Source organism: Callorhinus ursinus, unplaced genomic scaffold, assembly GCF_003265705.2.
Source record: "Callorhinus ursinus isolate GAN/ISIS: 27379988/994484 unplaced genomic scaffold, GSC_fseal_2.0 scaffold38, whole genome shotgun sequence".
Lineage (NCBI taxonomy): Eukaryota > Metazoa > Chordata > Mammalia > Carnivora > Otariidae > Callorhinus > Callorhinus ursinus.
The window spans coordinates 13,116,436-13,127,773 of NW_027397100.1; the positions used below are offsets into that span (position 1 = coordinate 13,116,436).

General features: G+C 61.0%; 1 protein-coding gene across 9 annotated transcripts in view; it reads left to right on the top strand.

Annotated features, from left to right (window-relative positions):
• Positions 1 to 10,973, top strand: part of NOL4L (nucleolar protein 4 like) — a 127,655-nt gene extending 116,682 nt beyond the window's left edge. For 5 of the 9 annotated variants that reach the window (XM_025876458.2, XM_073880571.1, XM_073880570.1 and 2 more), the window contains 5 exons: positions 1,114 to 1,299; positions 1,385 to 1,576; positions 1,820 to 1,942; positions 2,320 to 2,521; positions 6,377 to 10,973. In XM_025876458.2, the coding sequence (XP_025732243.1) occupies positions 1,114 to 1,299; positions 1,385 to 1,576; positions 1,820 to 1,942; positions 2,320 to 2,521; positions 6,377 to 6,597 (924 nt within the window). In that variant the 3' untranslated portion in view covers positions 6,598 to 10,973. The other 4 variants (XR_012374726.1, XR_003209309.2, XR_012374727.1 and 1 more) reach the window with 4 other exon arrangements.
• Positions 10,974 to 11,338: the final 365 nt, after the last annotated feature.

Below are 11,338 nucleotides of genomic sequence, written 5' to 3' on the forward strand. Positions count from 1 at the left end.
GCAGAGGGGGCGTTTGCCACTGTGACCTCAGGCCACGGAAGTGAGATGGGGCATCGGTGCCGCCCGCAGCTTGTGTCCTGCGGTTTCCGTCTCCGTCTCCTCCAGCCCCGGCAGAGGACTTGGCTAAGGAGCGGCTTGGGAACGTGACGTGCCCAGGGCCCGGGAGGTCTTCTGCCTCTCCACGGCAAGTGTGACATGACCCAGCAGGAGGCCGGGCGACCTAGGTGTCTCTGCCCCTTGTCAAGTCTGTGTGTGGATCAAGAGCCGGGCACCAGGCCGGGGGCCCCGGGAGGGCCGATCCCTGTGGGACGGTCACAGGAAGCCCGGCAGCGGCAGCTGCTGTGGGACTGGGCGCCGGTCTGTGTCCATCTTCATGCGTCTGTTCTTCAGCAGGAGCTGTGCTCCCCAGAAGGGGCCGATTCTGGGAGCAGTTCCTGCGGTGGGAACAGGCAGCGGAGGTCCCTTCTTTGCTGGTGGGCCGGGCCTGCTTCCCACTCCCCCTTTCTACACACACACTCTGCGTGGGGGCTCACAGGGTCTCCCCGGGGGCGGCAGCAGACAGGAGAACCCCAGCCCGGGACCTTCGGGGATGCACTCTGCCTACGAGACCTGTCGCCTCGGCTGGTTCCCTCTCCCAGCCCATCTGTCCCCTCCTTCCTGACAGCACGCTCGCCGCCTGCGTCACAGCTCGGCTGCTAGCTCAGGGCTACCGCCCCTTGGGGATCAGGGAGGAAAACCCCAAAGCCAAAACCAGTCTCGGCAGAACCAGAAGAGGCCGGCTGGTGGTGGGAGCCCTTCCTGCGTCTGCCTGTCCCTCGCACGATGTGGCAGGTCCTGGCGTGGGCTCGGCTGCCGGGTACAGCGCCGACACCACTGCTCAGCACCTCTGGGGCCCCGGGCCTCTGCTGGCGCCGCTGTGGCCGGGCAGTCCTGCCTCCGGCCGCCCAGGGAGGGGTGGCGACACTGGTACCTCCGATTCCTAGATGAAGGGAACAGGGAGGGGAGGCGACGCAGGACCTCGACACTGGCTCGTGCAGCAGCCCGGCACGCTCACCGTGGCTGTCCGGCCGAAAGCGGGCCCGGTCTGACCCTCCGGCCCTTGCCCTCTCTCAGTCGCCCCCTTACAGCTCCGGGAGCTATGATTCCATCAAGACTGAGGTCAGTGGCTGCCCTGAGGACCTGACGGTGGGCCGGGCCCCCACAGCAGATGACGATGACGATGACCATGATGACCATGAGGACAACGACAAGATGAACGACTCCGAGGGCATGGACCCTGAGCGCCTCAAGGCCTTCAATGTGAGCACCGGCGAGGGACGGGCGGGGGGCAGGGGCGGGGGCCACAGCCACGGCCAGCCCTTCCCACAGCCTGTGTCTCCCCCAGATGTTCGTGCGGCTCTTTGTGGACGAGAACTTGGACCGCATGGTGCCCATCTCCAAGCAGCCCAAGGAGAAGATCCAGGCCATCATCGAGTCCTGCAGCCGGCAGTTTCCCGAGTTCCAGGAGCGGGCCCGCAAGCGCATCCGCACGTACCTCAAGTCCTGCCGGCGCATGAAGAAGAACGGCATGGAGATGGTGAGCCCCTCCCGCCCCGTCCGCCCCGCTCCCTCCGCACAGCCGCGGGGCCCCTGGCCGGCCCCTCGCCCTCCACCCAGTGACTGCGGACTCACAGAAGAGGGGGCTGAGGCCCAGAGAGGTGACGCAGCTCCAGGGGGCACGGGCCCGGATCCCCCGCCCCAGCCCTGTGCCAGCCCCATCGAGGGCAGGGGTCTGTCTGGGTCAGCCCCAACACGGGCTCCGTCCCTGTTGTGCCTGCAGACCAGACCCACGCCTCCCCACCTGACCTCGGCCATGGCCGAAAACATCCTGGCAGCTGCCTGCGAGAGCGAGACGAGAAAAGCAGCCAAAAGGATGCGCCTGGAGATCTACCAGTCCTCCCAGGTACCTGCTCCCCAGCAGCCCCGGGCAGCAGGGGTGAGAGGGTGGCTGGCAGTCATGCCGCAGACCCCCCCCCCCGCCAGGCCAGCCGGTGTGCAGGGGACGGTGAAGGCGGGGCGGCGGGGGGCAGTGGGCAATCCTCGGAGCCAGACGGAGCCTCGCTGGGGCGGATGCACCGAGTTGCAGGAGGCTGGCGCACACAGGCCCTGGGCCCCCCCCCGGGTGTGGCCTCCTACAGTGTTTTTAGCTAGGCTGGGACAGATCAACTCTGGCCCACGGAGACACAAGCAGAGTCCCGCAGGTCGCAGCACTGGGTCCTGGGGACAAGGGTCGGGACGGCCGCCCCTCTGGTTCCCTAGCACTTTCCTCCCCCTCTGTAGGACGAGCCCATCGCCCTGGACAAGCAGCACTCCCGGGACTCTGCAGCCATCACCCACTCCACCTACTCACTGCCAGCCTCCTCCTACTCCCAGGACCCTGTGTACGTCAACGGTGGCCTCAACTACAGTTACCGCGGTTACGGGGCCTTGGGCAGCAACCTGCAGCCCCCTGCCTCCCTCCAAACAGGAAATCACAGTAATGGTGAGTGCGGGGGACCCAGGCTCTCTGGCTCCCTGACCGGAGCCCAGGTCTGTGCGCAGCGCAGCCTCAGGGAAGGGGGCAGGGCAGGCGGGGAAGGTGCCTCCCTCGTGGCTCAGGGACCTTGGCGGCTTCACAGTCTCGGCCAGTCCTTAGATGGGGAGGTGAGGAAAACTTCAGGCAGTTAAAACAAAAAGCCTGCCGGGCCTCTCCCTACCTCGGCTCCCTGAGGGCCACCGTGAGCCCAGAGTTGCAGCCAAGGCCCTGCTCTACCTGAGTTGAATCCTCTGCACACCTGGGCTTTGCCCACGACCGACCAAGGCTCAGGGACGTGGTCACTGGGAGGTGGTGGCAGAGCCAGCATCTAGCCCAGGCGCGGCCCAGTTCTGCTGTGGCCTGGGGGGCCCGCCTCAGCCCTTGCTCTCACTACGGAGCCCCATCTAGGTCACCTGGGGGCCCAGTGAACCATCTGTCTGTTCCCCCACTCCAGCCCCTGAAGCTGGTGATTCCCTAGACGGGACACAGCCCCGGATTGGGGAAACGGTCCCTGAAAAGACGCAGACCTCCCTGTGGCGTTAGGCGCTGCCCTGAGTGGGAACTGGAGTGGGCGCCCCCCTTGAGTCCGGGGGCCTCTGCTGGTGGAGAGGAGCCTGGCGGCCTCGGGGCGTGGGCAGGAGGTGGGTGGGGGTGACCTCGGGGCCTCTTGGGCCGGGCACTTGGATTCTGCTCTGTGTGCAGTGGGAGCCACCGATAGGTTTTAAGAAAGGAGGGCTGTGAACTGCGCTCTGCCTGCCCCCGTGGTGAGATTGGAATTGGAAGGACAGCAGGCAGAAGTTTTGTGCACAGAGGGTCATTCAAAAGCAAAGGGGTGAGGAGGAGAGCTGAGGGCGACCCCAAATTGCTTGAGTAGGCTGGAGGAAGGTGTCGCCCACAGGCCAGGAAACTTGGGTTCGAGGTCCAGGCTGAACGTGCCTGAACAGTTCCTCTCAAGCTCTTGTCCTTGGCTGCAGGAGACCCCTCACGGTTCCTGGGCAGCAAGGGAGGTGCGGGCCCCTACCCACGGCAGAAAGCCCCAAGCCCCCTCCGCTCACCTCGCTCCTACCACCAGGAAGTGTGTGCAGGTCCCTAGAAGACTGCTGCCTGGGCTTAACTTCTCATCCCTTCCTAATGCCTCTTAACCTAAAATAAGAGGCTGCCTGGCCTTAATCCCCGAGGCGGACGCCTGAGCGGCCATTCGCGGCGAGAGGAGGAACGGCTGTCCCCGAAAGGCTGCTTTTCTTCCAGGAAGAAGAGCCACCTGACAGCCCTTCTGAGTGGGGACCCCGTTAGAGTAGCCCAAGACAGGTCCCAGGGCAAGGAGGATAGGACCCCTGGACGGACACGGTGAGCCCGAGGCTCCGTCCTTCCCAGGCCGCAGGCAATGGCCGCCAGCCCCCGACCTGGTGCCGGGCCCTGTTCACACCTGCCGGAGGGGCTCTCGCAGCGGCCCGCCCTCCCTCTGACGGGGGCAGCCGGCTCTGCCCCTGTGCTTCCCGGGGCCTCTGTTCCCTACTGTAAGCACCCTGCTTCCGTAGAGGTGAGCGGGGAGGTCACGGAGGCAGAGACCTGTTCCTTCGCCTCCCGGCCCCGGGGCGGCCCATGTCCTGGGAGCACTGGCTTGGAGCCCAGCGGCTGGGGGAAGACCACCGGCGGCCGTCCTGGTCCCGCTGCCCGCCGTCCTTCAGGCACAGCAGCGCCTCGGCAGGGCCGCCCCGCTAGTGGCTCAGAGCTCCTCCCTGTGCTCATCAGGTGGTCGGCGGGAGATGCCGCTCAGCTTCCGTACAGTCCGCTCAGCCCGCCTTTCCCGGGGCTGCTGGGCCCCTTGCGCCCACTCCTGCCCCCACTCCTGCACGTCACCCCAGAGCAGATGGGCTGCGCGAGGTAGGGACAGTCTCCTGTCCAGGCCCCGGCTACCGTCCAAGAGAGACGGGACGGCTCAGAGCACAGGGCTGAGGGACAGAGAGAGGGGAGCCCACCACATGTTGTCTGCGGGCGATGGGGAGGCACCCCTGCCCCCCGGAGCCCTTTGGCCACCGCGAGGGGAGCCCACCGCCTGCTTGGCTGTTGTTTCCAGCCAAGTCACAGCCCGGCTCCTTCGCCCTGCATTTCATTTTTACAGACTGAGCTGCTCCCTGGACTCTCAATTCCAAGGATGTCCCTTAGCATAAGCCGTTTCCAAGTCTCCTCCTTGATGCCACGTGCTTTGGTCAGAGAGGACACCGCCTCGGTGACGGTGACGGATGGGCCCATTTCGGCCTCCTTCCCCTTTAGGGGCCGCACCAGCTCCCCTCAGCGGCAGTCATTTCCAGTTTCTCCCAGCGTGTTGCTTCCAGTCTAGAGGCCTCCAGTGACTCGAGCTTGTCCCTCTCTCTCTGTAGCGGCAGAGAGTGCCCCTGTAGGGCCCCTGTAGATGCAGTAATGAGTGGCGCTGGCTGCCAGAGCCCACGGGGTCGTGGGGAGACGGCTGACGAGCACGGACAGCCTCCCGCGCCTGCCCGCCAGGGTAAGCCAGCCCAGCGCGAGGAGGGACTGGGCGGCGGGCAGGCACAGGGAGACGGCCTCCCCCAGGACACTCCAGCTCCCACACCCCCAGACATGGCGCTTCTTTGGCTGTGTTCAGGCTTAACAGCTCAAAAGGATGTGTTTCAAATTCCAGGAGCCTCCGTGTCTCCTGGGAGCCCATTCAGAAAGCCCCAAAACCTGTCTGGAAGCCCGCCCCTCCCCACCCCCACCATGGGCCTGGCAGCTCCCGGGGCCCCGTGCTGAGAGTTTCACAGGCCCGGCTCAGCCCCCAGCAGCCTCCTCGGGTTCCGAGGCTCAGGGATGTGGAACAGTGGCCTGCGGCGTGGCAGAGCAGGCCTCGAATTCAGGCGAGCCCGATGCCAAAGCCCACGATGCACCCGTGGAGCGGCTTGGGAAAGGCAAAGAGGAGACAGGGCCTGGTGCTCCCCCGCCACACACGCCCCCAGGATGTTTCAGAAGACTTCAGGCTCTTTTGCTGCCGCCGTTCTGAGGGCAGAGGGGACTTGTCCCGACGGCACCCCTGGGCCCTGTCCTTCCCAGCCCCTCCCCTGCAGGGCACCGTCACCCCCCGGCTGGCCTGGCCCCAACCTCTCCCACAGCCAAGCAGGGCTCCTCGCCTTCCCCCGCCACCTGGGCAGAAGCCCCTCCCTGGGCCGAGCACCCACATGGGTGTTTCTTTTCCTGGTGTCCTGTGGCTCCAGTCTGGACTCGGGGGCTCTCCACACACTCCTTTCTCTCAGGGTGTAAGGTGCCTGCTTACCTGCAGCGTCCTGAGCAGCCGCCCCATCGGGGGACAAACAGCACGTGGCCACATGTACGGCACAGGCCGACGCCGACGGCCTTTCTCACAGGGTTGGGCCCACGCTGCCCGGAGGCCACTCCCTTTACCAGGGGAGCGCGGTCTACCCGCCGGTCCTCAGAAAGCTGCCGAGGTGCGAGCAGGGCCAGGGAGCTAGAGTCCGAGCCCCTTGCCGCCGGCCACCCTGCCCGGAAGGCAGCAGCGTGCGCACGTTCACTGCGTGACCTGGGGCAAACCTCCGACCTCCAGGCCTCCCCAGCTTCCACCTGTCAACGATAAGGTCCCCTTCCTTGCAGGATCGCCCTGAGGGTTAGCAGAGAACCCCACATCTCATCTGCTGGGACCGGGCCCCGTTTTAGGCACTAGGGTACAACTGTCGAGAGGCCCGAGCGCCTGAGCCACGGCAGGCCCCCAAGACGACGCACAGGGTGACGGCACCTCCCAGATACCCTGCGAGGTGTCGGCCCCCCTCCTCACCTGCGCTGTCCCTTCCACAGGGCCCACCGACCTCAGCATGAAAGGCGGGGCCGCCACGGCCTCCAGCACACCCACGCCCACGCCCTCCGGCAACAGCACCAGCAGGACCATGCCCGCCGCCCAGCTCAGCCCCACGGAGATCAGTGCGGTGCGGCAGCTCATCGCCGGCTACCGAGAGTCTGCCGCCTTCCTGCTGCGCTCCGCGGACGAACTGGAAAACCTCATTTTACAGCAGAACTGACCCCACGGCACCTGGAGTGCACTACCCTAAAGAAGGAGGCTGTCCCGGCCCGGCTTCCTGCCTCACCACTTGGTACATTTTGTTTTCTGAAAGAGGTGGGATCCAAAAGAGCTGTTTCTAGCCACACGCCAAGCACCTGCGACTTTGGGCACAAGGACACTTTTTTTTTTTTTTTTTTTTTTTTTTTTTGGAATCTCACCACACGGGTGCTCTGACCTGCTTGGAAGAGGCCAATGGGGCAGCTTTGGAAGGGCTGGGGCTCCCCTGACAAGGCGCTGGGGACGCAGCTCTATTTAGAATCATCTTCGTGGACCCTGATGTTAGAATCCCACCCCCAGATAATTACCTTTCAAGTCTTAGGTGAGCAGAATTGCATATTTATTGAGAAAAACAAAGTGGACCCTTTCTTCCTCTCCCCTTAGTAATTTATTTTTCTGAAAATGGATTCTTTTGTGTTTGTACAGATTGCCAGTCTGTGTCTGTCTGATCAGAAGGATGTATCCCTGTCACCTAACATTCCATATCACTACACTGGCGCGGGCTGGGGGCCGGCAGGGCGGGGTGCGGTGGGGCGGGCGCCGGGCTGGCTGTCCTTCCGAGCGCCCAGCACCGCCAAGCCGGAGGACCTCACCCACACCCAAGGCAAAGCAAAGACAAACAAAAACGGCTCCCCCACCCCCGTTCCACAGAAGCCCCAGTCACACGGCCACCTGTATTCTACCTCACACTCCAGCGTGGGCTTTTTCCAGGATGTGCCCTGAGCCTGTTCTGAACGGCTATCTCCCGACTCCCCCACACACGGTGTCTGCCTGGGAGGCAAGTCCAGAGGGGTGGCCAGGAGCTGGAGCCCAGACAGGGCTGTGACCCTCCCGCCCCCCGGCCCCAGCCCTCCAGGCTGTTCACCAGGACAGACAGCTGGGGGACAGCCGCCAGTCAGGAGGGCCCCTGCCCTCACCTGCCCCCAGGGAGCCGGGTCTGAACACTTCTCCACACAGGCCCAGGGCCCTCAGACACCTGCCGGGAAGGGCCTGTTTCCTCAGGGTGGGCCCCCAGCTGTCAGGCAGCCACCAAACAGGAAAAGCAGCTGCGAGCCCCTGGTCAGACTGCAGCTCCTGTCCTCTGCCCCCGTGGCTGGAGTAAAGGGACCATCAACAGAAGTAGAGAAGCCACTTGGGTTCTCCAAGGACCTGCCCTTCTGGAGGGGCCAGTCCTGGAAGAAACCTATAACCCTGGAGTGTGAAAAAGGGCAAAAGCAAAGGCCGGCCTGGTCCTTCCTCCCCAGTAGGCACTTCCTCTTGCTCAGTGCAATACCTCCCAGTGCTGCTAAAACCAGGGATTCCCCCACACCTCAGAGGGCCCTCGGGGCCTCTCCGTGCGATACTCCGTAGCCATGACAGCAGCTCTCCGCTGCCTGCCCCCGCCCAGAGCCGGCAGAAGCCCTCTGTAGCCTTTCCTCCCTCAGAGCAGAGCGGCCCCAGGGGAGCCAGGGCTGCATGGACCCTGGGAGGGCCACAGCCACTCGACCCCAGAGCAGGTACCCCTTCCCCAACCAGCTATCTGCAGCTACCTGCCTCCCAGCACTATGGCAGACCACCGTCAGGAGGGCCGGAGGGGGAGGTTTGGGGGGGGGGGGGGCTCCCACATGGGCCAGAGCTCTGAGAGGTAGGGTGCCCCACCCTGTGCTTGCTTCCAGCCCCCAGCAGTCGGGGGTGGTCCTTCCTCTCTCAAGTGGCCTCCCAACAGCCCCCGCACCCCCAGCCACACCACCTCTGCCTTCCATCTGGCCAATCTCCAGGCCTCTGGTCAGGGCCAGGACACCCGAGACGCCCCCTTCGCACAGCACAAGCTCCCGCGCCCAAGGCCCGTCCCCCACCCCAGCCATTCGCGCGTCCAGCCCCCACCTGCTCAGTGCTACTCCCAGACGTTTCAATTTGTGTAAATATTTTTGTGTGTGAACAATACTACAAAGTAATCAGTAGGTCTTTTGCAAAATGTTACCCCAGGCAATTTGTGAGATTCTTAATGTTAAAAACTGGCAGAGACAATCGCCGCCTTAGAATTCTTGATACCAACTGCTTAACTTGTCATTCCCCCTCCGGGAGGCAGGCCCCAGGCCAGACGCGACTGCAGTGCTTTCCTCAGACAGGAGACAGGAGGCCTGGGAGCTGCCACCACCCCCACACTAGGGATCGGATCTAAAGACCAGCCTAAATTTCGGCGTGCAGTCCCGCTTTCCTGAGCTGACCACCTCAGCCTGCCTGGGCGCGGGCGCACTGGTGTGAGAGCAAGGCTACGCGGCCCCTCCGGGACAGTGGATTCTGCCACCGTCACCCCGCCGCCTGGGGAGGGGGGGGCTCCTTCTCTGTGAAGCTCTGCCTGAAGCCTGGCTGAGGGCAGAATCAGGAGCAAGTCGCTGTGTGGAAACAGGACTCCATTAGCTAGTTCAGTCAGGGAACTTGTTCTGTTTTGCTTTTGTTTTCAGAGATGCAGCTTCAACCCCTCCCCACTCCTCCTGACTTGGAGAGCACCAAAGAGCTGGTTCTGCTGGACCTGGCTCACCGCTGTCCCACCCTCACCCTCACCCCAGGGACTGCCTTCTCCCAAAGGGAGCTTCCAACGCCCTGCCCCGCAGCCATTTTAAATTCTCACGGAGGGCCTCAGGGCACAAATTCATCACTGGGGATCCTAAGCTAAAAGGTAGCTCAAGAGTAGAATACACCAATTCCAGAGTCTTTGCAGGGGGCTAATTCCAGCAGAAGGGTAGAATCAGGAGAAAGGGGAATTTGGTCTTCGTGGTAGACATCTAGTAGACCAGTAATGGTGTGACCCATCTGAAATTCATTTTACCATCACCTCCAGTACAGTTTATACCCCAGAACAGTGTTGAGGGGGAGGGGGACAGGAGGGGGCTAGCAGGGTTTTCAAGGATTTCAAACAGGTGGAACCCCGCCATCCCTATTCCTAAGGGCCACTTACGACTCCAGGGGTGGTTACAGGATTAACTACCAGTTCATTTTCAAAATGCTGCTTTGAACTCAGAGGGTTGATACTTTTAATTTGTAATTTTTTGTAAAACTTTTTACAAGATAGTAAAGTATTTCACCAGAATACCAGTTTCAATCCGTCCATGGTCTGATTTTTATATAATTTAGTGGTGCTTTAGAAACTTTGTTTTTGTTGTTTCTGAGCTAAACAGCTCAATCCTTTTTCGCCTGTATCTACCTAAGACCAATGTGAACCTTTGTATTTTTGCTCCTAATTTTGGACTCAGTGAAAGTGTACTGTTTACATGTACAGATGCCCCAGTCCCTGTGTGTTCTGCAAGACTCGCTCTTGAGGAGGAAGGTGCACCTCACTAAGCTCATCTGCTTAGCAAAGCCACAAAACAAAAACCTCTCTTTTTACCTATGTTTCCACCTAAAAACAAAAACGAAAACCCTACACAACATAGAACTCAAGATTTGCTGAAAAATAACTTTTTCTAAGCTCGGAAAAATCTCCGTGCGGCAGATGGCCCATACGCCTCTGTGGTGTGGTCCGTTAGGAGCAGGGGGCAGAGCGGGAATGTCCCAGCAGCTGCTGGTGGGCACCTGCGTGGACTCCCGGAGCGTGTGAGTGGGACTTCGCGGCAGCGCTGGGGGGTGGTGGAGGTCTCCCAGCAGCCTGGCAGTGGGGAGGTCAAGGTGACTCGTGGGACCTTCAGGGTCAAGCCACCCAGGATTTAGGGACGACCCAAGAGGCTGTCAATCCTCCGGTATAATTTAGACATGTTTTGGGAGTGCGCAAATTCCCTGAGATGAGGTTTTCGGACTTTCCAGTGCAGATGGTACAAGCATTCCTTCAGGGCTCCCCTGGAGGCAGCTCACTCCAGAGGCCTCAGTTCTGAGGAGGGGCAGGGGGCTCCAGACGGTAAGCATATGGCACTTAAGACAAACCGTGGATGGCACCAACTTTTAAAGGTGACTCTTTATTAATCAATGGCTACATCTCTAAATTATATTTTTACAGATATGCACCTATGCAACTTAACGTGGCTCTTCTAAGCAGGTGAGCACTTCCTCCTCGATGCTCTATAAAAAGGATTTGTGTTCTATAGAGTGAGTTTTTTCCAGTAAATGTGGCTTAATATTTTAATTCTTAGAATGTGTCTTCTCTATGTGATGCAACTAAATTCTGTTTTGTTTGTGGAATGACTAGCACAGGCCAAGTCCCTCTCCCTCACTTAACAAAAGACCAATGAGCTGTTAATCGAGCTGTTATCTCCATGGTATTACTTGCTAAATGCACTGATTTCATAAGTATGTGGAATCCTTTTTCTTTTGAATCTGTATATCATATATAAGACTGAATCTACTTAATAAACACTGAATAACAAACTGGATGCTTCATTCCCACCATGTCCTCTCAACAGCCCTGCCAGCTAGCTCTCTTCCCTGCACGTTTGTGCAGGGCCACACTGGCCCGCCGCTCTGCTGGTAAGTACCCTGCCTCTCCTGGCTAGCGCACCAGCCCACCACGGAAGGCCTCGGTAAACTGTCCTCAAACGAATAAGCCTCTCATTTCTTTTGACAACCCTGCCCGTTAGAGAAGGAAATGAACCTTCACTGGCACTCATCGGGTGGCAGGTGTACTCCCGGGGGCGCACACCGGTCCCCCCCGCGGACGTGCACCCTCCCTGCCCGCCACCAGCCCCACTGAAACCAGGCTCGCACACACCAGCCCTTGGTGCTGGCTTGGGAGA